The following is a 27,992-nucleotide window of genomic DNA, read 5'->3' as shown; positions in this document are numbered from 1 at the left end:
AGAGAGAGCCTTCCCCTTCCCATCCCAGGAACTCCTGTGGGGCTCCTTGCTGCCCAGTGGTTTGCCTGGACAGCCTGGGATCATTCACAGATCCAGTGGGAACTAGGTGGAGATGGGCAAGCCCCTGTCTGATGAGGAAAGTTAGGAGTGTTCCAGTGGTAGAGCCCTTTCATCACATGAAACCCAACATAGAAGCCCAGAACAAAGAGATGAAATAAAGATGAAACTCTGCCTCTGTGATGGATGCAGAGTTAGAAGCCCCTGTGATCTTCTGTCATTTCATTGGATACTCACTGGGTCCAGAGAGGGATTGTCTCCATTTGCCTGATGAAAAAACATAGACCCTGAGAGTTGCCATGCTTTCCCCAGGGAGGTGTGAGATGGAAAGTTGAGAAGACAGGTTCTTCTTCAACTAGGGAAAGGACTATTATAAAGTGGTTGTAGAAGAAGTGGGTTTTTGCATGTCTTAGAATTTGGTTCACACCTCAGAATCCATTCCTGGTTTTTTTTCCATCAACATAACATACTTGTTACCTTGGTCACAATTTACTTCATTTACAAACTGGATGGAAATATGAGATTTTTCAACCTTTAGGAAGTGTACTGGGGAGCTTGATGACAGTTACCAATAAATTGTTTTAGAAGAATTTAGAAAGCTAGCATGCTACTGAACACTGTGTCAAGAATTTTATTTTTTTACTTTATTTTTTCGTTGCCAAGGATTTTAAATCTCAGTGGCTAAATGTGAAGGTTTCTGGTTTGTTTTCCATTTAGGCTTGTTTGCTCATTCCTAGGGGCTATGTTTGCACAGTAAGTAGAGTGGCTTTATAGTTTCCTGTGCTTTTGGTTTGGTGTTGGCTGGAGCCAGGAGGTGCCTGTCCTCCCCAAGCCTATGCTCCAGGCTGGATTTTTAAGAGTGGCTTTGCAGATCTTAAGTGGGATCACGGGTAGGGCCGCTCCTTTTATATTTATATCTAAATACTGGGCTCATGATAATTCCCATCATCCCAGCAAATTGCCTGGGCATGTTCACAAGCCTGACATGGGCAGCACATACATAAACCTGACATGGGCATTGAGAAGCTTGATCCTTCTACTGGCCAGGCCACTGATGGCTGCTTGTAGAGTGGGGTCAAGAGCCAGGTCAGAATGCTGGTCCGACCTCTTGAGACTGTCTTTTTCCCTGTGGCTGGGTTAGAGGAAATGAAAGCTCATGCTCACCCCAAGTGCTACGATTTCACTTGGATCTCTGCATCTAGACACGAGTGAGATGCATACACCTTGCATCTTTCTGTTACACTGAAACTACTCTTAATCTGTTGAATTGGAATGGAACGACCATGGAAAAATAGGGAATTAGATGCCAATCTGTGCTGACTCCAGGACAATGATAACAATGAAAACATAATGGGGGATACCATTATGTTAGGAATACCATTAACATTAGGTTTGGATTCTGCTAATCAAATCATTTTTTATTTTTGAAAAATTAGGCTCCATGAGACCGACACAGTACAGTTTGGCTGTATATTGCTATATTAATAATAAATCACAAAGGGTAGTCTAATAACATTAAACCATTTAAGAAAACAATTCAACTAAGAAAGATAGGGTGTATATCAACCAGCAGAAAATCCAAAGTGTTATATGACTAATTTAGTCTTTGAAATAAAAATGACGATACTTGTCGATAGAAAATTAACTTGGACTTTATAAACTATGTTGAATTTAAGATGAATCAGTGATCATTGTTGGTCAAGAAAATGAATATTTCGATTTTTAATTTTTAAAGTACATTTTAGCGAGTTAAGAGAGCATTGGCTCAAAATTATTTTGAGTTCATAATGAAGAAAAATTTATTTGTTGTTATTTTCTGGACATCAGTGGAGGCCTTTAAAGCAGAAGATCAAGCTAGTTGGTGACATCTTGCTGTATATTATATATTGTTATTGGCTTGTGTTTTGAAAGACTGAAAGGTCTGAATTTTTTTGGCAAACAGGAAAATTTCCCAAAGCCTGTCACCAGTGATAATATTTGAGGGTTTGCCATGCACCCTGCCATGTTCAGTGTCTTATGTCATTTCATTTAATTCTCATATCTATAGAAAGTCTTATTATTTCCATTTTATAAATGAGGAAATTGAGAGTCAAAGGAAGTAGAGAACTTGACCGATTGCTGAGCTGATAAGAGTCAAAGCTAGGATCCCAACTTCATTCTTGCTCTTATCTGCAAAGCATCCCACTGAATGCCGGTCAAGGAGACATCACCTGCAGAATGGCCTTGTATTTGCCTGGTAAAGAACTTACTGACACCTGAAAGACATCAAGCCCATTTTCTTACTCCAATCAGATTAAAACATAATTCTAAACACTTATTTACTGGAGTTACAGGAATGTCCCTTTTCTTGTTTGTTAACAAGTTTGTCTTTTTAAAGCTTTTGGACATTGGATAAAATTCCACTTCAGTCAAAACATTTTATTTATTTCAACATTTCTTTCCAACTTGGGCTCAAACACATTGGTAGGACTCTATTATCTGGATTTTCTTTATTTTTCAAAATGTTAATGCATTTAGAAGGATTTTAAATACCTATACCTTATTTCTGCTTTTACTGAAGAAAAATATGACTAAAGTCAGATCTTTTTACTTGGCAGGCAGACCTGGGCGATATTTTTGTTTTGCGTTCATTGAGTTGGCCTGCCTGAGAGAGCAGTGAACTTGGGCCTGGGGTATAACTGCATCCTCTGTGGATGGTCCCCTGTCAGCCTCCCTGGGAGGCGGGGGGGTTGGGTCATGCTTTCCCCTGCCTCCCAGGTATTGGAGACTCTCCCTTTTCCTGCCCAAATAAAGGGAAGGGGTGCTTGTTTTGTGGGAGAGGGGATAGCTATTAGGTGGGCAAGTGGATCCTTTTTCTTACAACTAGTTGCCATTATTTATTTTATTATTTTCATGGCAAAGAATTTGGTCAGATCCCTTCCAAATTTCTCTACAAATATTTATGGCTTTGATAAGGATTATTTTTAAAAACCCCTTTATAGTTAAAATATTTGATAGAAAAATCCGAAAATACAGATTCCAAAGGAAGAAATTTTAAAGAAACTTATAATTACATCCCCAGAGAGGGAACCACTGCAACTACACACATCTGTGGGACTGTCATGGTCCTACTTCTTGCTTTTTGTGCAGACTCTCCTGCAGGCATCATTTTTTCACTAGATGTGATCATACGGCATGCACTTTTTTTTGTTTCTTTTTAACTGCTTTTAAAACTAAAGAAGATTTTGTGGACATCTTTCCGTGTCAGTTTATCTATACAGGCAGACCTCGTTTTACTGCATTTCGCTTTATTGTGCTTTGCAAATACTGTGTTATTTTACGTGTTGAAAGTTTGTGGCAACCCTGCATCGACCAAGTCTACTGGCACCGTTTTCCGACAGCATTTGCTCACATGGTGTCTCTGGTAATTCTTGCAAAATTTCAAGCCCTCCATCAGCAAAAAGATTATGAGTCTGTGAAGGTTTAGATGATGTTATCATTTTTTAGCAATACAGTATTTTAAAATTAAGGTATGTACATTGTTTTCTTAGACAAAATATATTGCATACCTAATAGACTAGAGCATAGTGTAAACATAACTTTTATGTGCGCTGGGAAACCAAAATATTAGTGTGACTCACTTGATTGTGCTATTTGCTGTATTGTGATGGTCTGTAACCAAACTTGCAATATCTCTGAGGTACGCCTGTATCCATATCCATATTCATATCTATCTATATACTTTTATATCATGCTAATGGTATAAAATATTCTCCATAGATTCTCACGTTCACTCAAACCATTCCTTAATATTGGACAAAAAAAAAAAGTCCATTGTGTGGACAAGGAGTTTTCTGTTTTCTCTCTGATCAAGTTCCTGTTCCTTTAGGGGGGGTAGCGGGATGTTTTATGAAACATTCATTGCCTATTCTGTGCCAACCGTTGTGCTGTGGCTGGGAATGCAAAGATGAAAAGGACAGTCTTTGTGCCCTTGAGAAGACCACACTCTTATGCAGAAGATAAATATTTTAAGCAGATCATTATAATAATTGCTCTAGTAGATGTTGGAAATATACTGTCCCTTCTCACTTATTTTAAAAATTGTTAAGTCGATAGGCTGACATAGGCACAGAGAATTTTTTTTTTTTGTTTGTGTGTCAATAAAGCAATAATTTCATTTTTATTAAAGAAAAGGAATTATAAAAGAACGTTGGGCCTTTTGTTTTCATCTGATCCAAGAAGAAAAAAGATGGACCTTCCTGTTTTGATCAGGAAGAAAGCACGGCTTTCTGCGACCCATGGAAGGGCAGTTCCTTCTGGATTGCCATTTAACTTGTTTCCGATGGTGTCCTCATCCTTGCCTTCTTGTTTTCAAGAGGCTGGAAGAGGACTTAGTATTGGATTTTGTTTTTGTTGTCGTTGTTTTTAAAAAATTTTTATTGGAGTATAGTTAATTTACAGTGTTGTGTTACTTTCTGCTACACAGCAAAGTGAATCAGTTATACGTATACCTGTATCCACTCTTTTTTTAGATTCCTTTCCCATATAGGTCATTCCAGAGTATTGCGTAGAGTTTCCTGTGCTATACAGTAGGTCCTTATCAGTTATCTATTTTATATATAGCAGTATAGTATTGGATTGACTTTGATGCCATCTAGCCCTTTTAGATCACCTTAGCGTATTTGTGTGCTTTTCTCTTCAATGCAGCGGGTCAGCAGGGGCGTTAAAATTAAGCTGTAATGTCTAACAGAGTGCTCTGAATTTCCATTCTTTCTTCTCTCCTGCTGGCTTTCCTTTCTGTGGTGGCGATGGCCGTTAGGTTGGTGTAGAGAGCAGTGTTGACATCCTTGATTGTCCTCTGACAGTAAGTCCCCACGTTCCCTTTGTCAGCACAAAGTGGGCCTTGCACTCCCATTCTGCCCCCGTCCAGCCCTGCCTGTGCGCCCCCTCGTACTTCCTCCCTGGGTTCTGAGTTCTCCTTGCTATCTCCAAGTTTATTTTGACCTTGATCGAATTCATGGTTGTGTTTTTAAATCATAGCTTAGTTTCTTCTCTACTCATTAAGAGTAGTGACACTAAAAATACCTCCCCCCCCCCCACCACCAGAAAACAACATTCAGGTGACTTCCTGAATATGAGCAGTATTTTTCCTTTGGGATGTTTGTACCAAGATTGTGTTCAACTATTTCATTTCCCCTTAGTACCTGTTTGACAATATTCAGAAAGGGCATCTGTGAATCATTTCATTTAATAAAATCACCTGCAAATCCTCTATGCCAGTCAGGCAGGCCAAAGCACAAAGCACAGCCTGCAGAGTTGAGGCCCAGGAATGCTGAGTGCGGCCCCTAGGGCTTTGCATCTGCCCAGATGTTTGTCCTTTGCTAAAACTTCACTCAGTTCATTTGCATAGACTATTAAGGCCTGGGGTACGTACTACTCACTCTTTGGTTTTGCACAGATCAAGATGAAATGGCTTTTAGAAGTCTTAGACCTTTAAAGTGATGGCTCGCTAGTATTGAAATCTCCTCTGTGCAGGTGTTATGTTGCCTTGTAGTAAAAACTCTGCACATACACAGTCTAATAAAATCTGATGAGCCGTTCCAGTGGGGAGCCATTGCTTTCATTTGGAGTGTTTGATTTTTATTCAGCACTTACCTTTTCCTGGAAGGAGGAAATTCCCAAGAAAACAAAGAAATGAAATTTGCAGGTGCCAGATTTCCTTCCTTTGCTGTTGGCTACTGCTTTGTTATCTAAACAACATTCAAAAAGTAATTCGAATACTACTATCCACTTGGGTCCTTTCTTTGTTAAGAAATACTGCTGATATCCAGTTTTGAAGCACGCCCCAGGACAGAGTCATCTGGGGCTATGTAGAAATGTATCTTTCTAACCAAAGCTTTTCTGGCCGTGTGTTTTTCTTCCACAGGAGATGGCGAATATTTTGGCTCAGAAGCAACTGCGTTCCATCATCTTAACAGTGAGTACCTATGTGCTGTGACCACCTTGTTGGGAAGGAATGGTCTGGTGTATTTATTCGTCTCCTCTTTTGGCTTGGTTTTGTGATTTGTTCTGTGACTTGCTTCTGTGGTGAAGCAGTAGTAACTAGAAAGGAGGAAAAAGTGTGCTTTTGGAAATGGAATAAACAAAGCTCTCCCACAGGAATGGCCTCATGATTGGAGGGAGAGTGTCTCTGGAACTGCTCTAGAGACAAACGCATTCTGGCAGGAAGGGTTGGAAATCTCTCTCAGTGGGGCAGGTTTATTATACTCACTGAAGCTTTAGCTTTGTGTTTAAGGAAATCAGGGGCTCCCTGACTTTAAAAATTCCACCAGTATGAGCTTATACTGTTTTTAGTGAGGAAACTAGCTGGAAACATATCAGACTCTGAGAGAAGTCCTGAAATTTCGACCATCATTTTTCCTGGGCCCCTTTCCTAGAGAAAGGCAAGAAAGACAGACAAACCCACTCATTAACTGTGATGCAAAAAAGACCTGAAACCTCAGTGGAAAAGAAGCTCTACATGTTATGTTGTGAATGTTTAGAAATAAATCAAATAGCAAGATTTCCTGAGGCCTTATCTGCTACTTGACTTCTAACCAAAGGCTGAAAGAAGCATGTGTGATTGATTCTTCTGCTTACCCCCCCCCAAAAAAAAAAAAGTGCTCGTGTAATTCTGAAAAGTTCTGCAAGCTTATAGTTTTACACACACACACACACACACACACACACACACACACACACACACACACATTCCAATACAATGAGGCCTTTAAAAATTAAAAACCTTATGAGGGCAAAGAAAATAAATATTCTAGAACCCAAAGCCAATAATAATGACTACAATTTGTCATCAAGTTTCATGTTAAACTTCCTGGCTGTTAAGGATAAAGAGAAACCATATGAGTGTAATTTTCACTGTTTGATAAAAGAGGTACCCCAGTTCTTCGGGGGATGACATATTTTGCCCTGTGGAACTGGAATCTGAAATGGGTATTGTTAGAACATTCTAATAGATTCTTGGTCCAAGAGTGGCTTTTTAGAAATCACAGAGGGATTCATAATACGGTTATTTTTTATACTGGCTCTCAATAAAGGTGGAAGCAGTGATTTTATTTATTTATTTTTGGCTGCATTGGGTCTTTGTTGCGGTGCGTGGGCTTCTCATTGCCGTGGCTTCTCTTGTTGTGGAGCACAGGCTCTAGGCATGTGGGCTTCAGTAGTTGCAGCACGTGGGCTCAGTAGTTGTGGCTCACAGGCTCTAGAGCGCAGGCTCAGTAGTTGTGGTGCATGGGCTTAGTTGTTCTGTGGCATGTGGGATCTTCCCAGATGAGGGCTCGAACCCATGTCCCCTGCATTGGTAGGCAGATTCTTAACCACTATGCCACCAGGGAAGCCCCCGAAGCAGTGATTTTAAAGCATAGTTCAGTGAAGGTGTTTGTGCAGGGGAGGAGAGTGGGGAGATAAAGGAGTAGAAACTTGGAATTAAGGTCTTAGCCTGTTGTTGGTATCACCTTGGTAAGGCAGCTGGAGTTAGATTACCCAGAGATGGGGTGGGTGGAATGACTGTGGCCATCATGTCTCAAAGATTAGTTTGTTTCAATGGGACTTTTTACATGAGATTTTGATGGCTAGAAGTTCAAGGTTGGTAATCTCTGGCAGTAACCTGGAGTGCAGATACTTTTGAGTTGCTAATAAAATAGATACCCATATGCTCTAGTACCCATACACTTTGGATACTCAACATATACTATGAATTAACATTCTGTTGGGAAGATTGGAAGATATGAGGTTTGATTCTCCCCCCATCCCATTGCCTGGCGTCCCACCCCCCAACCTCCATAATTTTGGTTCAGCCACTTCCTTCTATTCCTCATTCTTCACCCCACCCCTCCTTCTTCAATTGCTTATTTCGGTATGGTGCTCAGAGCTGGCTGAGGAGTCCAGGTGCACGTCAGGTTGGGGGGCACCCAGAGAAAGTTCTTTGAGACAGCAAGATGTGGTTGGGTCTGGCACGTTCAAAATAACTCATTTGAACGGGTGTTTCACCACTTTGACTGGTTGGTTGGCAGTTTTAAGGCACAACAGTGGCCTCTGACAAATTGGATGTATTTTAGACCCAAATGCTACCTCCCGTTTCAAACCCAACCCTGGTGTGGGCGAAGGCCCCCATATCTGTCTCCTGCCACTCCTTTTATATTTGTTCCATTTTGGTTCTGTTTCAAAGGGGAAGGGTCATTTTTTTTAAAAAAGAATTCATTGTTGGGCTTCCCTGGTGGCGCAGTGGTTGAGAGTCCGCCTGCCGATGCAGGGGACACGGGTTCATGCCCCGGTCCGGGAAGATCCCACATGCCGCGGAGCGGCTGGGCCCGTGACCCATGGCCACTGAGCCTGCGCGTCTGGAGCCTGTGCTCTGCAATGGGAGAGGCCACAACAGTGAGAGGCCCGCGTACCGCAAAAAAAAAAAAAAAAAAGAATTCATTGTTAACAGGTGAGTAAAAAGTAATATATATGAATTGACTCACTGCATTGTGGTGACAGTAGTTACTGTACAGTTTCCACGGTGAATTAACTACAAACCTGATAGTTACTTTGCTTTTGTGTGATGCTTCTAAAACTTTTCCCCGTTGAGAAGTGGGATCACTTGTCAGAGACAGTTGCAGGGTTAAGATGATGGCAAAATTGCTTACTATACATACGCACCGTTCATTTCTCTACTGCAGGCAAGGAGTGCTTCTGTTGTAGAAATTGACAGTTCTTCTCAAGGTGCTTTCATTTCAGGCACACCTTCTCTTGGTTTATATGGATGTAATCACCACCGAATTTCCACTTTCTTCCCCACCTCCACTCTTCACTGCACACAGTAGGTCTTTTCTCCACTTCTGGCCTAAAGATCAGGAACCTTACTGGGCCCTGAGATGTAAAGGAATGCTCCAGGGTCACCTGTGTGCTCATCTTTCTCCTGAAGGGTGGTTCCACCCACTTACCTCCCCCATGCTTCCAGATAAGGACTTCTGAGGTTCTGCTTGGCATCATGACCAGGGGGGTAACTTAGGTTATTTGCTTTTTCTTTCTTCCTTTGTTTAAAAAAATTTCACTTGTAAACCATCTCCCTAGCATGTCATCCGAGCTCAGCGGGCCATCAACAATGAAATGGCACACCAGCTGTACGTGCTGCAGGTGCTAACCTTTAACCTTTTGGAAGACAGGATGATGACTAAGATGGATCCCCAGGACCAGGTGAGTGCTGGTTAGACAACGGTAAAAGCACATGAGGGGAAGAGTGTCATTAAAAGTCTTTCCTTGGGCTACTTGGAAACCAGGAGGTTTTAGATGATGATAATATTATTTTATTATCATCTCAGGACTTAGGGGAATGGATTTAAAATTTAGGTGAATCTAGGATCAGAGAATAAAATAAATGAATTATTTCATTATGCATCAAACACATGCATATTCTTTCTTTATTGGATAAGAAAGCTTGACGTCACATGGCTGCAAACATTGGCCCTTGGCCCCAATACCTTCAACGGTGATAGCTTTGGAGTCAGGTTCCCAGAACACCTAGCCACTTGGTAGCTCTGTGTGAGATTGATTCTGCAGGCTGAAGGAGGAATTTCCATTCTCCAGTGATCAGTGCCACGGGTGGAGGTCCCAGGTTACATCTGATTTCTGGGCTTACATCTTTGTCAGTTGTCTCTTTGCTATAATTCTCTCTAGGTCTCTGGTTGTTGTGCATGAAAAGTTAAGTCTCGATCCAAAACGCTTTGGGGGAACTTTACTGTGTGAGGACGGAGTGAGAGGAAACAGCTGGGAGCCCTGCTGTAGCACATTTTCAACTTAAATAGCGCTGCAGCTTTGGAAAGGAAAACACTCATTACTGGCACGTGAGGGTCTGATCTCTAGCAGATGTGGATGCACATGCAAACTGTGTAACCACCGCAGCACTTCATTCATGGCGTGAGGCCATGAGATTAGGAATGATGGAGAGGCTTCGAGCAGCTGTCTAACATGCCCCACGCTTTTGGCAAGACCAAGTGCGATCACCCCAGAGAGATGCGACTGTCTTACTACTTCTAGTGCGAAAGGCAATGTGTCTTAGGGTGAAACAGCCCTCCCTGCTTGGAAATTGCCTCCTTTTATCTAAAAGATACATTTTTTCTTATTGTGGTTAAATATGCCTTACAGAAAATTTACCATTTTAACATTTTTAAGGTTTGTTTCTATGAAGTCACTTCTCAGTGGAGTTAGGGATCCCTTGTCACTTACATATTGTTCATAAACCTTACGGGCCTCTTGCTTTGTTTCTGACAGTACAGGACTCCTAGGTCCTCTAATTTTTTTTTTTTTTTTTTCCAATCACAAGCCTTCCATCATATTTGGGGCTCTCATTTAGAACTTCACGAGGCAATTGATATCAGTGCTCTAAGTGGTTTGGCTGTGAGGGTAATTGTGGAGTAAAGCCAGGGCTGACCAGCAGGGAGAGTGGCAGGAGGAAAAGAAGTATACAGAGCTGTAACTTAGGACATTGGTTGCCTTTTATCTGTTTTTCTTTTGCCTGTATGCAGTGATTCATTTAGACCCTGGGGAACGAGGGAGTAGATGTGACGTCACACAGTGAAGGCAGCTCTCTTTCCCCCTCCCACTTTCTCTCCCTAACCCCTTCAGGCTCAGCGGGACATCATATTTGAACTTCGAAGAATTGCTTTTGATGCAGAGTCTGAACCAAATAACAGCAGCGGCAGCATGGAGAAGCGCAAGTCCATGTACACCCGGGATTATAAAAAACTTGGCTTCATTGTAAGTAAGACATCTCCAGTAAGCTCTCCTTCCAGCATCTCGGGGCCTGACCTCAGCCACGTAACTGATGTCTCCTCCAAGCGTGTGGTCCTCTTGTGCCTTACAGAATAGTTTCCACATTTTCCAGATGTTTAGCTGGTTTAAACAAGATCACATGAAAATCTCTTCTGGCTGCAGTGAAATGGAATAACTTGCACAAGTGTGACTAATACTGAGTTTGTTTATTCGGTTCTGATTAAGTGTAACCAAGAGTAGTTAGCTTGGAAAGCATCTAGACTTCATTAAATCTACTTCACAAGAGGCTTAAGGTTCTATTTGAATTAAATGGGTGATGGCAACTGTGGGATGGATCTTATTACTGGGCTAGTGATTGGATTATTCACATACATCGATTTCGTATCAAAATCAAATTGAGTCTCCTGAAATTTAATCACGATCTGATTCATGTTTATATTTTCCTAAAAGTTTTGTCTTGCTACGGATGATGATATCTCCTAGATTTTCTTTCTTTCAGTTTGCAAATCAGAAGACAGCTTGTCCTGAATATAAACTGCTGTTTTTGTTTCTACTTCTGGTCTATTCTTGCTTTTATCACCATCATATTTCTATATGACCTTTGGCTAATTAATCTCAAATTCTGAAGGTGTAAATTTGGGTTTCTTCTTTACCTCCTTCATAAGCATCATAAATGAGATTTCTGGCTTCAGTGATTAGAAATCACCAGGCATTATTTTTTTATTTTTTCACACACACACATTGTATTTTATTTTTACAAGAGATAAATAAACTGACACCAAGCCTTGTAAGTGGATGACCACAACAAAAGCAAGAATGATTGCAATTACCAAACACGAAACACACTCATACTATTGTCATAATATTGACATTAAGTCCACTTATCCTCCACTGTAACAGCTCCTTTGCAGTGAAAATTGATTTGTATATTTTTTGCCTCTGAGTCCTTGTGGGATTTTTTTTTTATTCAAACAGAAAGTCACAAAAATTATAATCATTCTCATCAGTTCACTCAGTCCCATGTGATTAATTTTTTTTATCTTGATCTTTTGTTAGCACTTTTATGAATTCATCAGTTTTCCATCAGAGTTCTGAAAATGCTTGTTCATTCAGCTCAACAGTACAGTCCGTTACCAGAAACCTGTACTTGTCAGAGTCTTTTCCATGACTTCCTTGAAGATGAAAACCTTTTATAGCAACATTTTTGCAAAAGGATCAGAGTACACCCAGAACTGTCTGTAAATGACAAAAGGCTTAAAAATGACCACGGTTAAAGATTTCATGAAAGTTCATAATAATGCAATTGACAAGGAAATTTAGTTATTTCTGAGATATACATTTTAAAGTAATGACCAGAATTATGACTTATAACATTATACCAGAACATAGAAGATTTTTAGAAATTTCATGTAATGTCTGAAACATTTATATTAACATATTTCCATACAAATAACCCAAAGAAAGTTTAGTATTAGTTGTTTTTGTTTGTCTTTTTATACTGCAGGTTCTTACTAGTCATCAATTTTATACACATCAGTGTACACATGTCAATCCCAATCGCCCAATTCAGCACACCACCATCCCCATCTCACCGTGGTTTTCCCCCCTTGGTGTCCATACGTCTGTTCTCTACATCTGTGTCTCAACTTCTACCCTGCAAACCGGTTCATCTGTACCATTTTTCTAGGTTCAACATACATGTGTTAATATACAATATTTGTTTTTCTCTTTCTGACTTACTTCACTCTGTATGACGGTCTCTAGACCCATCCACATCTCATAAAATGACTCAATTTCGTTCCTTTTATGGCTGAGTAATATTCCATTGTATATATGTACCACATCTTCTTTATCCATTCGTCTGTCGATGGGCACTTAGGTTGCTTCCATGACCTGGCTATTGTAAACAGTGCTGCAATGAACATTGGGGTGCATGTGTCTTTTTGAATTATGGTTTTCTCTGGGTATATGCCCAGTAGTGGGATTGCTGGGTCATATGGTAATTCTATTTTTAATTTTTTTAAGGTTAGTATAGTCATTTTCACAATATTGATTCTCCCAGTCCAAGAACATGGTATATCTCTCCATCTGTTGGTATCATCTTTAATATCTTTCATCAGTGTCTTAATAGTTTTCTGTATACAGGTCTTCTGTCTCCCTAGGTACGTTTATTCCTAGGTATTTTATTCTTTTTGTTGCAATGGTAAATGGGAGTGTTTCGATAATTTCTCTTTCAGATTTTTGATCATTAGTGTATAGGAATGCAAGAGATTTCTGTGTATTAATTTTGTATCCTACAACTTTACCAAATTCATTGATTAGCACTAGCAGTTTTCTGATGGCATTTTTAGGATTCTCTATGTACAGTATCCTGTCATCTGCAAACAGTGACGATTTTACTTTTTCTTTTCCAATTTGTATTCCTTTTTTTCTTTCTCTTCTCTGATTCCCATGGCTAGGACTTCCAAAACTATGTTGAATAATAGTGGTGAGAGTGGACATCCTTGTCTTGTTCCTGATCTTAGAGGAAATGCTTTCAGTTTTTCACCATTGAGAATGCTGTTTGCTGTGGGTTTGTCGTATATGGCCATTATTATGTTGAGGTAGGTTCCCTGTATGCCCACTTTCTGGATGAGGTCCTGGATCATCTTCACTATCATTATTCTGAATTCTTTTTCTGGAAGGTTGCCTATCTCCACTTCATTTAGTTGTTTTTCCTGGGGTTTTATCTTGTTCCTTCATCTGGCCCATAGCCCTCTGCGTTTTCATCTTGTCTCTCTTTCTGTGAATGTGGTTTTTGTTCCACAGGCTGCAGGATTGTAGTTCTTCTTGCTTCTGCTCTCTGCCCTCTGGTGGATGAGGCTATCTAAGAGGCTTGATGGGAGAGACTGCTGGTGGGTAGAGCTGACTGTTGCTCTGGTGGGCAGAGCTCAGTAAAACTTTAATCTACTTGACTGTTGATGGGTGGGGCTGGGTTCCCTCCCTATTGGTTGTTTGGATTGAGGCAACCCAACACTGGAGCCTCCTTGGGCTCTTTGGTGGGGCTAATGACAGACTCTGGGAGGACTCATGCCAAGGAGTACTTCCCAGAACTTCTGCTGCCCGTGTCCTTGTCTCCAGGGTGAGCCACAGCCACCGCCCCCCCTCCTCTGCAGGAGACCCTCCAACACCAGCAGGTAGGTCTGGTTCAGTCTCCCCCGGGGTCACTGCTCCTTCCCCTGGGTCCCGATGTGCACACTCCTTTGTGTGTGCCCTCCAAGAGTGGAGTCTCTGTTTCCCCCAGTCCTGTCGAAGTCCTGCAGTCAAATCCCACTAGCTTTCAAAGTCTGATTCTCTAGGAATTCCTCCTCCCGTTGCCAGACCCCCTGGTTGGGCGGCCTGATGTGGGGCTCAGAACCTTCACTCGAGTGGGTGGACTTCTGGGGTATAAGTGTTCTCCAGTTTGAGTCACCCACCCAGCAGTCACGGGATTTGATTTTACTGTGATTGCACCCCGTCCTACCATCTCATTGTGGCTTTTTTTGGTCTTTGGACGTGGGGTATCTTTTTTGGTGAGCTCCAGTGTCTTCCTGTCAATGATTGTCCAGCAGCTAGTTGTGAGTCTGGTGTTCTTGTAAGAGGGAGTGAGAGCAGTTCCTTCTACTCCGCCATCTTGGTTCCTCCAACCCAGGCATTATTTTATAACTGCAAATGCTCTTTTCCTGAATTCACACACACACACATATTAATATTTATTTATACACATTGGTATCCATACCTTATTGTTATTTGGGAAACCTTGTCTTTCATGGGAATTGTCTTTGAAAATGTTTCCACATCAGGTACGTGGGTTGTTTTTCATTACTGAAGAGTTTTTATTATTTGGATGTACTACAGTTTATTTAACTAAGGTCTTTTACTGAGTGTTTAAAAATTACCAAGAAGTCCATAATTAACATCTTTGCCACCCAGTATTTATGTACATCCATGTTCATGTTATTAGGGTAAATCTGTGGAACTGGCATTTCTATGGTATATATTTTTAAAGCTTTTAACATCATCAATTTGCTTTCTACAAACATCGAGTAATTTCCACTTTAACCGGCGGCGGATCAGAGTAACTGTTTTATAAACCTCTCCTATGTTTCTTAAACTAAAAAAAAAACAACCTAGTAATTTGATGTTATTCCTTTTGTACTGGTAGTCTTAACATGTCTTTTCTAATAAGAATACTCGTGAAGCATTGTATTTAGCTTTGCAAATTGCTTTACAGAAGTATTATGACATCATTTTTATACTGTCATATCCCAAATTTTGACTTGGACATTCCATTTGATCTTTTAGCTGAATCTATTTTTCTAAATTTTAGCAAAAAGTTTTTAGCAAAAATCTCTCTTACCCTCAAGTCATATCAAAATGGCCAGGGAAGAGACCAAGGTGTGTACATTTCAAAATACTTCCCCTTCATCCTGATATTCTGTCCTGGTGGAGAGCCTGGTTGTAGGGTGCACCTGAGTTACTGCCACTTCCTTTTTACTTGGATCCATTTTACCTGGAGTTCTAGTGCATTTGAACTATGTAGAAAATGCAAAATGATCTCTGTATGAGTACTGATCCCTGGACTTGACGTGTCTTTACCCCAGGTCCTAGTGGTTTTTGTTGGGGGCAGTTGGATCTCAGAATGGACAGTATTACTTCTTTTCCTGGGCATGTGTATGAGGGATGGAGGAGAGAGGGAAGCTGGGGAAAGACCACTTGGTGGGACTCGGATTATCCCAGGTTCTCGGGTTATTACAGGTCCCTAGGAAGGATAGACATAATAGGGGTGGGAGGTATGAATTAACCTCCTTTTATTTTCATGCTCTGGTCCTGTGTGAAATTGCTGGGATATCCCGTGAGCCAAATTGAGTGATTTTTTCAATGGAGCTCCATCTGTCTTAATATGATGTTAATTCCTTCCACCGTCTGCTATTAGGGTATATCCTGCTGTCTTAGTTTTCAGTGTGAGATGAGTGCTCTACTTTTGAGTACTTTATTAAAAACAATGCATTTTTAAGCTGAAAGTTAATTTGATGTGGTTTTAAGGCCTTTAGTACTTATGTGGCCTCCACTCCAAGGATTTGAAAAGTCGTTTTAGAAAAAGCAAAGGCCTTGAACAGAAAATAACCAAAGGAGAGTGTCGATGTCCTTAATTTTTCCCCTGTTCTTTTTTGAGTTTTCAATTTAGTCCTTTCTCTGAAACTTCTTCCAGGCCACAATCTTGTATCAGAGAATGGAGAAATTGGAAAGACTAGTCAGTAATGATTTCTAATGCTAGAAATGATGCAGCTGCTTTCACAAGCGGTGATTTTCACTTTTGACTAACCGTCAGTCACCAGAAAGAGACAAGCTGCAGTGATGGAAACACATGTTCATTGTGCCACCTAGAGGCCATTGTGCAAAGCGCTGAAAGCTGGTTGAGGACCTCACGTGTCTGGCCACGAAAGCTCTGGATGCTGGAAGCTGCCCTGGTGCAAGATTCTCTCTGTGCTTCCAAAAGAGGAATAATCTTGCCCGTTAACTCCTTCCTGACCTCCTTCCTGTTACCTCCTTCAGAAGCAGTTTGAGATTTGGGTAATCTTTTGGATCTCCTTGAAGGAAAGTTCAATTCATATGACATTGCTATTTCTCATTTCATGGCTCCAGAGTAGGCAGTGCCCAGAGTAGGCAGTGCCCAGTAGGCAGTGCCCAAAAAGTGACAACTTTCTGGAGTTGAGTGGGCCTAGATTTTAATGCCCTCCAGCCTACTTCCAAGCCATTTACTAAAAATAAGCCGTTTATTAATAACTGGCCAGTGGGGCAGTTATTTAACCTATTTGGGTGTCAGCTTCCTCACTGTGAAACTGGGCAGGCGCTCTTCTATTTTGCAGCTGTTTCAGGGCCCTGTGAGACCATCTGTGAGCATCTGGCACTGTGCCGGGCACGGCGGATGCACCCAGCAGACGGCACTTCCCTTCCTTGCTTTTTGGAAAGCAAGGAAATCATAGTCAGCTTTTCAAGTTTTCCACAGTAGAGGGGCCATTGCTCCAACAAGGCAAGAAGAACAGTTTGTTATAGGATAATAAAGCACAACACCTTTGAGAAGGCACATGGGCCTCACATTTCTTCTCAGCACAGCATCCCAACGGAGCAGATTTTTCTGGTGAAATCATTCTAAAATCTCAGTCTGAAGTGGCTATATGGCTTCTATGTTTAGTCCTAACACAGCAAAGTACTTGCTTTTAAAGCAAAGCTGCTTATTCTTCTGAGATCTCTTAGTTAATGGTTTCTTAGTTGCAAAATGGACATGCCTTTGTAGGTTTCCCGGTAGGAAGATGGGGTCAGCGTTGTCTGAGTTAATACTAATCTCATGGGAACATCTAAGGAGGGGCATGTGTACTTCTCAAGGTGACAGAAGGCAGATTCTTATTTTTAGAATGATTTTATTTTGAAAATGGGGGAAATGCCTGTATACAAACTATATGCCCTGTTGATTATAATGACCAGAAGCTGTGCAACACGGTTTTCATACTCTGTGAAGAGTTGAATTCCTGGCCAGAGACCCTTCAGAATGTAGCTGTCTTGATGTCGAATTGACAGCTTCTCTATCTGTGGATTTTACCTTTGTCCAGTCTATGGGACAAACATTAAAAAAGAGAAGTCTGTAGTTCATTTTTCTGAGCCCTCTTGGACCCAGGCTGACGTTAAAATTGGACAAAGCTGGGTTTTTTCCGAGTTCCTTTTTTTTCTTTTTCTTTAGCTTGACTGGGGCTAAAATAAGCTCAGTTTAAAAAAGAAACTGCTTCTGAACAATATAATGTACTTTAATATGAAACGTTTTGATAAACATTTCCCTTAACATTTTCAGATTGTCTTAAAAGAAGAAGATGACTAAAATGTAAAGGTGGAAAAAAGTAACGGGAAAAATTTTATTTCAGAATTAAGACTCTTTTAAAATGTAGGTTTTATTGTATTCAGGTATGGTAAGGCCAGCAGTGTCCCTGGAGATGGTTGCTGTTGAAAAGACAGTTTGTTATTCATAGTTCCCAAGAGGAGGGAGCATGTCACATCACACAGGGACACAAGGGAAGCACCAGGGTTGGTCAGGAGGCAGAGGGAGCCAGGGGAAAACACAGGCAACAGCCTTTGTTGTGATTTCCACGGGAAAACCAAGGCACGGAAGGTAAGTAGGCTCAGAATTGGCTACTTTGAATAATCTCCTTGGGTTCTGGAACCTCCCTGCTACCCCTGGTTGTCTGGTACCTGGCCCTGTGGTCATTAGGGCAGGGGGATGGTGGCCCAGAGTACAAAAGCCTGCTAAAGGAGGTTGTTGGGGAATAGGACCTGGGTTGGTTGGTTTGCATATGAAAGGCAGGCTTCTTATCTCTAGGAAGTAGGTCACCCTGCGAAGGGGCAGTCCCTCTAATGTCAGCAAGGACCCAAGATACCAAAGCATCAGAAAGAACAAAAAATGAAAAAAAACCGTGATTAATACAGATTTCTTGTTCACATTTTTAAAGGATTTTTCACCTTCTTAGGTGACAGACGACAATTATGCAGTTGCCCACGTATAATTCTACATTATTACATATGCAGTGCTTGGTGTCATTTTAATATATCTTTAAATACAGATGGCAGGGAATGAAATGAGATGCATATTTATATATCTCTTCCTCCATCTCCATCTCCATCCCTGTTCCCATATCACAGAAGAAAGCATCTTAGTCTAAATGCTACTAGAATTCAACAGCTACTGGGAGAGTGTGACATTGGGATTAAGCTTGTCCAGGGCTGTTCCTGACTCTGTCACTCACAGGCTGAGTGATTCCGACAAGGTACTTGACATGGTCATGAATCAGTTTTCTTGTCTTTAAAATGGGGCACGTTAGTTGTTTCTATCAATAGGTTTGTTGTGTGGATTAAGTGAGTAGATATTTATAAATCATACAGAACGGTGCCTGGTCATAGCAAGCAGACTACGAATTTGGAGGCTGTTATGATGATGTTACAACCACTATTAATATTATTATTGGAATGTTGCCCGATGTCCCATGACACTGTGACACACAGTGATGGGAGAATGTGAGAGTTGTAAGTTGTCCCAGGAAGATAGGGAGAAACTGCATGGTTCAAAGTAGCAGTGAAAGATGAAGGAATAATGTGTGCTTGGGAAACTGCAAGTAATTTGTTGTGGCCAGTGTTTATGGGGACAGAGAAGTAGAGTTTAATTGCAAGCGAGAGACAGATCACAGAGAATTTTAAATTCAGAGGGGTTGAAATATGCAGTCAGTCTTCACGGATTCCATATCCGCAAACTCAGCTATTCACTAAAATTTATTTGCAACCCCCAAATCAGCCATTGTGATGCTTTCATAGGCGTTTGCAGACAAGCACAGAGTGGCAAAAAATTTGAGTTGCTGGGCAGGCCCATGAGGTCAGACGAGGTGGCTCTCTGCCTTCTTGTTTCAGCTCATGTTGTAAACGAGCGTCCTTTTTACAGTCTAGCTGGGGCCGCGTTTTCTGAAACCTTGTGCTCTCTGTTGGTGATTTTGCTGTTTAAAATGGTCCCCAAGCATTGTGCTCAAGTGCTGTCCAGGGTTCCTAAGTACCTGTAGGAGGCTGCAGTGGACCTTAAAGAGAAAATATATGCATTAGATAAATTTCGTTCACGCATGAGTGATAGTGCTGTTGTTGTGAGTTCAGCATTAATGAATCAACAGTATGTGTTACATAGTGTGTCCTTAAATAGAAACGCATGTAAAACAAAGTTATATATTGATCGGTTGACAAAAATCTTGTGACCAGGGCCTCGAAGGAATCTAACCCTGTGTTGCCCCAAAACCGATGGCTCAGTGTTCATTAATTCAGGGTTTGTGGTGACTTCATAGAACATAACTACAGGAAATAAGGAGAACCAGTGTACTTTAAGTCCCTGAGGAGCTTTCAGGCAGGGGTGAGCCATGGAGAAGAGAATCCCAGGCGGTCCTAGGCTCAGTTCTTTCCTAGCCACGTGTCCCGTACGTGTTAAGTGGGGAAGAGAAAGCCTGTCCTTCGCTAGCTCACAGGCGTGTGAGAGGTTAACAGACATTTGCAGAGCAGGGCAGTGCTCAGGACAGTGGGGCTGGGAGGGGCGGAGTACTATAACCTACTGTGACTTGAGTCATTTATTTCAAGAAGCTGCCTTGAAACTGCTGCTGTACCAAAATACCACGTCCCTGAAATCAGGTGAATTTTCATTCTCCCATCAGTTTTCATTCTAAACTCATTCTACATAGATGAGAACTCAGCCTATGGTGGACCTGGCTTATGTCTCAGCATCACTCCTAACAGGACTTTCTTAAAGGTTTTGTCACTGAGAATGTGATTCAGTCCCTTGGAGTACAAGGACAGCATTAGGAAGAATCTAGAACATACGGAAAGTAAACTTGAACATTTACCTAGTTTTTGTGGTCCTCAACCCCCTTTTGCAACAAGGCATACCTGGAAACCACAAGTTAAAGCGGATTTTAATAAAGAAAATCACATTTTCCCATAGGAATGATTTAATAATTGGGATAGTATTCCTAACCAAGCACCCTGCTTTCAAATAGTTTAAGATATGACCCATAAACAATAGGCATACAAGCAAAAGGACAAAAACTAATATTTTTTTCAGTCATTTATTGAACTTCTGTAAGTTTCAGCCACATGGGATTCAGGAGGTCCCCGTGGGGGCTGGAGCCCTCTGTGAGGAAGCTCTGGCAAGTAGTAGCCAGTCTGCCCAGGTCCAGGCTATCCCTTCCACGAGGGACCTTCTGTGGACGTTGGTGGAGGGATTACTGAGACCCGTGAATGTCTAGGTTCGGTCTGGATGGACTTTCAGGCACATACTGCATGTGCCTATTCCCCAGAACTAGATCTGTTTTCTGCCTCATTGAGAGTGTGCTCTGGCCCATTCTGATCAGAAACCCCCTTTCCCTACTCAAAATGCAGCAAAACCCCAGTCCTAATCATTTCTAGTCTTGCTCCATCTGGCTGTAAACTAGCCAGGAGATTCCAGTTATTAGTGAGGCCTGAGCAGAATGAGCCACTAGACGGTGCAAAACCATAGCCATCGACGACTCCCAGCCAGACCGCCCCCCTCCCCCCAGACTCGGAGGACCAGCCACTGGGACACCCAATTGCATTACAGCTCTCCTTAACAGCCTGCAGAGTGTGAAGTTGTGGGACCAAGACAGGGCCTTAGGATCCCCTCGGGAGGTCTGTTTAGCCTCAAGGCCCTGCAGAAGCTAGGACCATTCTAAGATGCCCAGCTGGCCTCCTTGTTAAGTGAGATTGGCCTGCGGTTCATGGCACGTGAGCATTTATGTAGTACCCACATCTCCTGACTCTCATTCCCAATTATTTTTCCTTATGCTGTAGTGAAAGTCTTTTATATGGGGCATAACAATCTATACAGTCTAATATTTTCTTCTCTCTTAACATGGAAATGCAGGAAAGAATGCACTGGAAATAGAATATCCAAATAAATATTCACTGTAGAAACAATAATAATAATAATGTATTTGGGGATTTAAAAATATACATAATTAAAATGTGTGACAGCAGTAACTTGGAGGGGGTAGGAGTGGTAAATTGAGTCAAAATGAACCAGCATCACTGGGACGTGGTACAAAGCTGTCTGGGGAAGTTTGAGCTGATTCTTCATATGTATTTCTCGGGTGAGTAGAAACTTAGAGATTCACTTTTCAACTTTTTCTTTTAAGTAGCCAATTCCGGAGTTCAATGTTCAGAGATACCACTGAAACTTCTGCCTTGATGGTAGGGGGTACTTGAGCCTTTTAGACATTTTTTTCCTTTTATCTCTGCCTTTCCCTTCCTCACTTCAACAAAGAGCAAGGGGGGTGCTGAGAGGAAAAGCAACCCAAGGAGAGCATTCTTTGAGGATTCCCATAGTTTAAGCCAAAACTTGCAGGCAGTTCTCTTGGTCACTTCCTTGATTGGCAGGTGAGAGTCCTTCTTTCCAGTGACTCCTCATTACAGGTGAAGAGAAGACCACCATGGCCAGGGAGGGCTCTGCGGTGTCTTTCTTGGATGTTTTCGGTAAATGATACGTAGCATAGCACGTGCTGTCTTCACATTTGGTTTTAAGCGCAGGGACCGTAGCTTTGTTGAAGTTGTAGCTGCACATAAAGAAAAGGTAAAGATAGCTTTGGAAAGTCTCTGGCAGAACCCAGGAAGATTGGATATCGGGCTTTATCTCCCCATCATTGAACTGAGGGGAGCAGGTCACCAGACAGAGCTCCGGCACGGTGGGCTCTTCATGTTGGTATCTGCAGCCTCGTAGGGCCGCCTCCATCTCAGGGTAGCGTCATCTCACTTGCTAGTGATGCAGAGAGATACCAAGAAGTCCCATGTAGATCACTTGCAGGACTTTTCTTCCCTGTCCCTCCTTTGCTGTCCGGCTGGAGTGGGAAAGGACCGTCCAAACGGGCACAGTGTGTCCGGCTTGCTTGCAGGGGGCAGCCCTCACCTGTGCTCTGTCGCTGACAGAGGTGACAAGTAGGCCCGTTTCCACTTCCTGCCTCTTACATCAGGGCTTGTGCTGTCGCTGCCATTTCCATCAAGTTGGTGGCTTTACATATGTGACAGGTTACTTCCCTTCTCCCTTCCCTGGCAGGGGAGGGAGCTTGGAGAAGCAGTGAGAACTGGGGATAATCTCATCTCAGAATCAGCCTCCAAAGAGCCAGCATTTACCTGCTGTAGATGCCATGTGAAGATGGTGAAAAGTACGTCAGTCCTACAAGGGACACATGAATAATTGTGCTCTTGAAATGCTTTGATATTTTTAAAGGAAATATTCTAAAGGAAAACTTTGAAAAACAAATGAACTGTGATTCATTGCTATGACAATATTTGAGCTTCATTCTCTTCTTGTATTTTAATGTAATTAATTTTAACTCTAGGCAGAATTTCTCAGAGGTGACTACTGAAAACTGAGTGAGGGGACGGGTTTCTCCTGCTCTGTGTTTTCCCCCTCCTTTCCTGTTCAGCACCCGTTGTCCAGCCTGATGTCCGTTTATCTCCTGTTAGTGCTGAATCTGTTCTCTAGTCACTAGGGGGCGTTCCTAACAAAGGCATGTATATTCATTACTCTCCAGGCTGAAGATGTTTTCGTAAAGAGCAGCTCTGAGAAGGTGGAGTACTTAAAGGGGTAATTTTTATTTTTTATTTTTTTTGCGGTACGCGGGCCTCTCACTGCTGTGGCCTCTCCCGTTGCGGAGAACAGGCTCCGGACGCGCAGGCTCAGCGGCCATGGCCCACGGGCCCAGCCGCTCCGCGGCATGTGGGATCTTCCCGGACCGGGGCACGAACCCGCGTCCCCTGTATCGGCAGGCAGACTCTTAACCACTGTGCCACCAGGGAAGCCCTAAAGGGGTAATTTTTAAAAGATTCAGAAGAAATATTCCCCAGCCGAAACCTTCTGCCGTACACTTTTAGCTTAAAACCCACAAGAATGTTGTCCCTTTTAAAACAAGACTGTGGCAGAGGGTGGTAACTTATTAAACAGTGTTAGTCATTAACCCCTTAGAGTACCCCTTTCCTGGCATCCTTTCTTTGTACATAGAACTTTGGAGCAAAGGAGCACCATCCAGCAGGTGCAAGGGTGTTACAGAGGGAATGTGGGCTTATGACATATAAACAGGTCAGTTCATCTGAGACTAATATAGCACAGCTTTTATGAACACAGCCTCTGGGACCAGACTGCCTGATTTTCCATCCCAGCTCCATTGCTCCTCAGCTGTGTGACCTTGGACAATTTACCTAACCTTTCTATATCCAAGTATCTGCATTAGTAAGAATGGTTTAGTAATAGTTCCTACCTAAGCTTTGTTGTGGGGATTAATAAGTTAATAGAAGTCGAGTTCTTAGAAACCTGCCTGGCACTGAGAGAATTTTAATAAATTCTAATTATTGATGTTACCGTTTGGGTCTGGTGGCCGCAGTGAGTATGGGGTCTGCATTTTGACTGGGATAGTTCCTCATTTGACCATAGCCAGCTGGATCACAGAGTAGAAATATGTAGCTTCAAAGTGGAGCTAGATTACTCTGAAGGGTGATACCTCCCAAAGTCCATGAATTCCAGAGAATTTTTATAAAAGTGCTTGGCAGGGCAGGAATTTTATAATCTTCAAAAAGCCTCTTTAATGAAGAGGTGGTTCCTTTTCCTCTGCCTTGAGTAGCAGCTCAGGAGCTAACATGCAGGCCCATCCCTGAGCATGTCCTTAGGGATCTGGTTCTCATAGGCACCTGCTCCTGTGTGAATTTTCAAAAGAGGGGAGGACTCAAAATCACTATATAAATCAAATTAGTTTTGCTGTTCACAGCAGGAAGCACCTTTCAGTTGGCTGACTCTATCCAGGATAACCCTTTAGAGTACCTTGGACTTAGGCTAGACAGTGCTAGAGCCAAAACCAGATCAGAGTCCAAAATAGGACAAGCAGTTATGGGATTCTGGTACCTATGATGGATTGTCGTTAACATCCAGCACCTCCTCCTGTTGTGCTCTGCTGTCATGGCCTGGCCTCATGGTTTCTGCCCCTGGTAGGATCGTATGAAAGCACCTCTGAGAGCAGTGCTGGCTCTACTGGGGTGCAGGCCAGAGAGTGAAGAAATGCCAGTTCAGAGACCCCTGATGCCGTCGCCTGCTTGCTGTCCACCCTGCCTTTGACAGTCACTGAACAGCTCCACATCAAGTTAGCGAGCCTTCTATTCTCATACTTTTTCCTGAGACTTTTTTTTTTCCTTTTTTGCAAATGGTCACCATTTGTTGATGTGTCTCATAGCTCTGAATTCGGTGTGATGTGACCTCGGGAGAGGAGGTGTGAACACGCCATGCAGACCTGTTTTATGTCTGGGAGGAAGTAATTTATACACCAGGAGCTAGCTCCATGGCGTGGGATTCTAAATCTGGGCATGGCATTTTGTAGGTGTAGGAAGGCTGTCAAAACCTTTCCAATGGAAGGGACCAGAACCAATTTGAGAATACCGTGGTTATATAAGAACCGTCCCGGCACTGGCATCTCAGCACTCTTCCTGTACTTGTTCATTCCGAAGAGGAGAGAAAGGGAAATGGGAGGAACTCTCCGTGAACTCTTGCCAACCCACAGACTTCCCAGTGAGAAATGACACAACCTCCTGAGATAGGAGACAACGTAGTTAAAAAAGGGTAATGGGTATTTGTGAACCCTTTGCTTTCTAAGTACTCCTGCCCTTTCTCTTGAAAAGTTCGTCAAACTGATTGGCCTGCTGAGTCTATATCATTTTCAGGTTGGCCCGCTGGGGTCTCCGTTGGTTTTATATCAGTAACAAAGCAGCCACAGTGGCACCCCACCAGCAGCAGCATTTTGAGTCCTTCTTGGGACCCGGGCCAAATGGTTCCCATGCAGGTCTCATTTCATCTCTACAAGACACAAGGCACAGCCATTATTTTTCCTATTTTAGAGATGAAGTCATGTGGTGGGGACATTTGAGATGGGCCTTATAGAATGGGAAGTGTTTGGACATGCGGGAATTGGAGGGCAAACGAAGGGACAGGCACGGATTAGCCCTGGAGGAGGAGAGGGGGGTGGACAACTGGAGATTGTGAAGAAAATGCTCCTTTGACGACAGGCCGTGAAAGATTTGTGCCTGGGTATTTGGATGATATTTGATCATTTTAAATTAGGAGATTATGTGGTTAAACGTGAGGATTTCACTTTGGTGGCAGTATAAAGAAGATGCCGCTTTGGAGTAGATTCTTGCAGCCTCTTTTCTCTGCATACACACGGGGATGTTGTAGGCTTTCCAGTGGCAGGAGTGCTGCTACAGCACGATTCGAATACCCAGGGTGGTTTCTTCTGAGCAGAGGATGCGTGATAGATCTACAAGTTGATGTGTGTGCATGTGTATGCGTGTATCTGTGTGTGCACAGATGTGTGTGCCCATCTGCCAGCAGGAGAGAAAGTGATGAGAAGAGAAAATTGGAAATTGGATGGCCTATAACACAGGAACTCTCTGTGTATAGGCCATTATAGCTAGGAAACAAAATTGATACTCTTCCTATAAAAAGCCTTTTGCATTGTCCTATTTTTAGTGTTTCCTAGTGACTCAACACTGTATATATAGTACTGCCCTGTTTTTAGTGCTGGGTGTGAGTCTACTGCCTAAGGCTGCTGGTTAGCAAGGGTGCCCCCTTCCAAGCTCCCGGTCCGGCAGGGACCCTCCCAGAGTAGTGGCTCGTGTCTCTGTGTCCTTCTCTGTTACACCCTGAGCCCGGCAGAGCATGTCCCTACCCCAGTGGGCAAAGGGTCCGTCCTTTCTGTCCTCCACTGCTGCTTATGTAACAGTTTGTCATGTTCATTCAGTTTACATGTCAGAAAAAATTACCTCTGTCTTAAAAGAGATTTGTGTGAAAACATCAGCCTGGCAGAAGTACAGGGAGCCAGGGGCCTTGGTTGACTGAGCATCTTTTTGTGGGTTTTGCACTGTAATCCCTGTCGGGTATGGGGGCTTCACGTGTGCTTCACTGCCCCCAGCCTTAGTTCTTACGTGTGTTCATCTCCTTCCTCCTGGAGAAACCAAGGGGGAGGTGGTCAAAGAACTCATGGAGTCCTTGGCAGTTTTTACAAGAACAAACATGGTAAACGGATAATTACTTGTCAGGTTGAATCCTTCAAAGCCCTCAAAAAAAATTCTCTCTCCAGATCTAAACACGTATCTGCAATGTTTTGTTTTGGTTTTTGTACTTTTACCTCGTGGACTTTCTATTTACACTTTTTAACAGTCTTTCTTTCTGCTAGTCAACTTAATACTTCCCTATTGTGGAAACTTTGGAGAGGAGAGGAAATTGTGAAGAAGCAAAGAAAACATACAGGAAACCACAAGAAAATACCTGCAACCCCACCCTCCACTAGCAAGCACTGCTATTGTTCAGTATATTTCCTTTATTGCTTTTTCTATGGATTCTGTTCTTTACATAGTTGAGATTAAATTTTATGTTCAATTTCCTATCATTTCCATTTGTCACAAGTAAACCTTGATAAAAATCATGCGTAGGGCTTCCCTGGTGACGCAGTGGTTGAGAGTCCGCCTGCTGATGCAGGGGACGCGGGTTCGTGCCCCGGTCCGAGAGGATCCCGCATGCCGCGGGGCGGCTGGGCCCGTGGGCCATGGCCGCTGAGCCTGCGCGTCCGGAGCCTGTGCTCCGCAACGGGAGAGGCCACAAAAGTGAGAGGCCCGCGTACCGCAAAAAAAATAAAAATCATGTGTAGTGGCTGGATAGCACTGTAATAAGTGATTGAACCGTAATTTACTTAGGTGTTCTCCCATATAATTAAGGATATTTTAAAATAAATCACAAAAATGATTCAACGAACATATGGTGCGTAACTATTTGTCCACATTTAGAATTATTTCCTTAGGAGACATTTTTAGACACTTGGGTCAAAATTTAAGAATAAAAGCTCTCATTTATAATTTTGTTTATTTGTACTTCCTATTTTTAAATTCCTCTTGCTTTCCTTGAAATGGTTTTTATTCACATTGTTTCTAACTACATTATTTGAATACTCTTTTTAATTTCTAATTCTGAAAGCATGACAAACTGCAGAGAATTCAGAAATATAGATAATCAAAATGATTTAGAAAAAAATAAGCCACATTCCTTCATGTATAAATAAAATAGTTACAATTTTGGTGCACATCTTTTCCAGATATTTTCTATGCTTATGTAAATAAGTATGCTTTCTCTAAAATGTGATCCTATGGCTTTTTAAATTTTCAAAGTGAATTTTTATTTTAAGGTTTCTAGTGAAAAGGTAGTAGAATTTATTATGTCATTTTAGTATATGCTTAGCTTTATCTGGCAGAAACTTAGTGAAAATCTTAAAAATACAGGAGCTAAGCTACACTATTGATGAAGCCTGCCTTTTCTGTACATACTCATAGAAGCTTCTCGCAGAAGGACCAGTCATGGGTGGCTCCTGTGGCCACAGCCAAGAATTCCGTGCCTTTGTCCCCAACAAGATTTAGCCATGCGGTGTTTTTAGGGATTTTGATGCATACTGCAAAATTTGTTAGAAGAAACATTGTAACAATTTACATTTCCACCACGAGCCTTAGAAAGT

General features: G+C 42.2%; 1 protein-coding gene across 1 annotated transcript in view; it reads left to right on the top strand.

The window, feature by feature from the left end:
- Positions 1–27,992, top strand: part of ELMO1 (engulfment and cell motility 1) — a 537,648-nt gene that overhangs the window by 199,491 nt on the left and 310,165 nt on the right. The window contains exons 11-13 of the mRNA XM_024768877.1: positions 5,963–6,013; positions 9,151–9,273; positions 10,702–10,833. Coding sequence (XP_024624645.1) covers positions 5,963–6,013; positions 9,151–9,273; positions 10,702–10,833 — 306 coding nt within the window. The remainder of the gene's footprint in view (positions 1–5,962; positions 6,014–9,150; positions 9,274–10,701; positions 10,834–27,992) is intronic.

The sequence above is a fragment of the Neophocaena asiaeorientalis genome, unplaced genomic scaffold (assembly GCF_003031525.2).
Source record: "Neophocaena asiaeorientalis asiaeorientalis breed wild unplaced genomic scaffold, Neophocaena_asiaeorientalis_V1.1 scaffold314, whole genome shotgun sequence".
Lineage (NCBI taxonomy): Eukaryota > Metazoa > Chordata > Mammalia > Artiodactyla > Phocoenidae > Neophocaena > Neophocaena asiaeorientalis.
The sequence above is the reverse complement of the archived record's forward strand: the minus strand, read 5'-3'. Positions and strand labels throughout refer to the sequence as shown.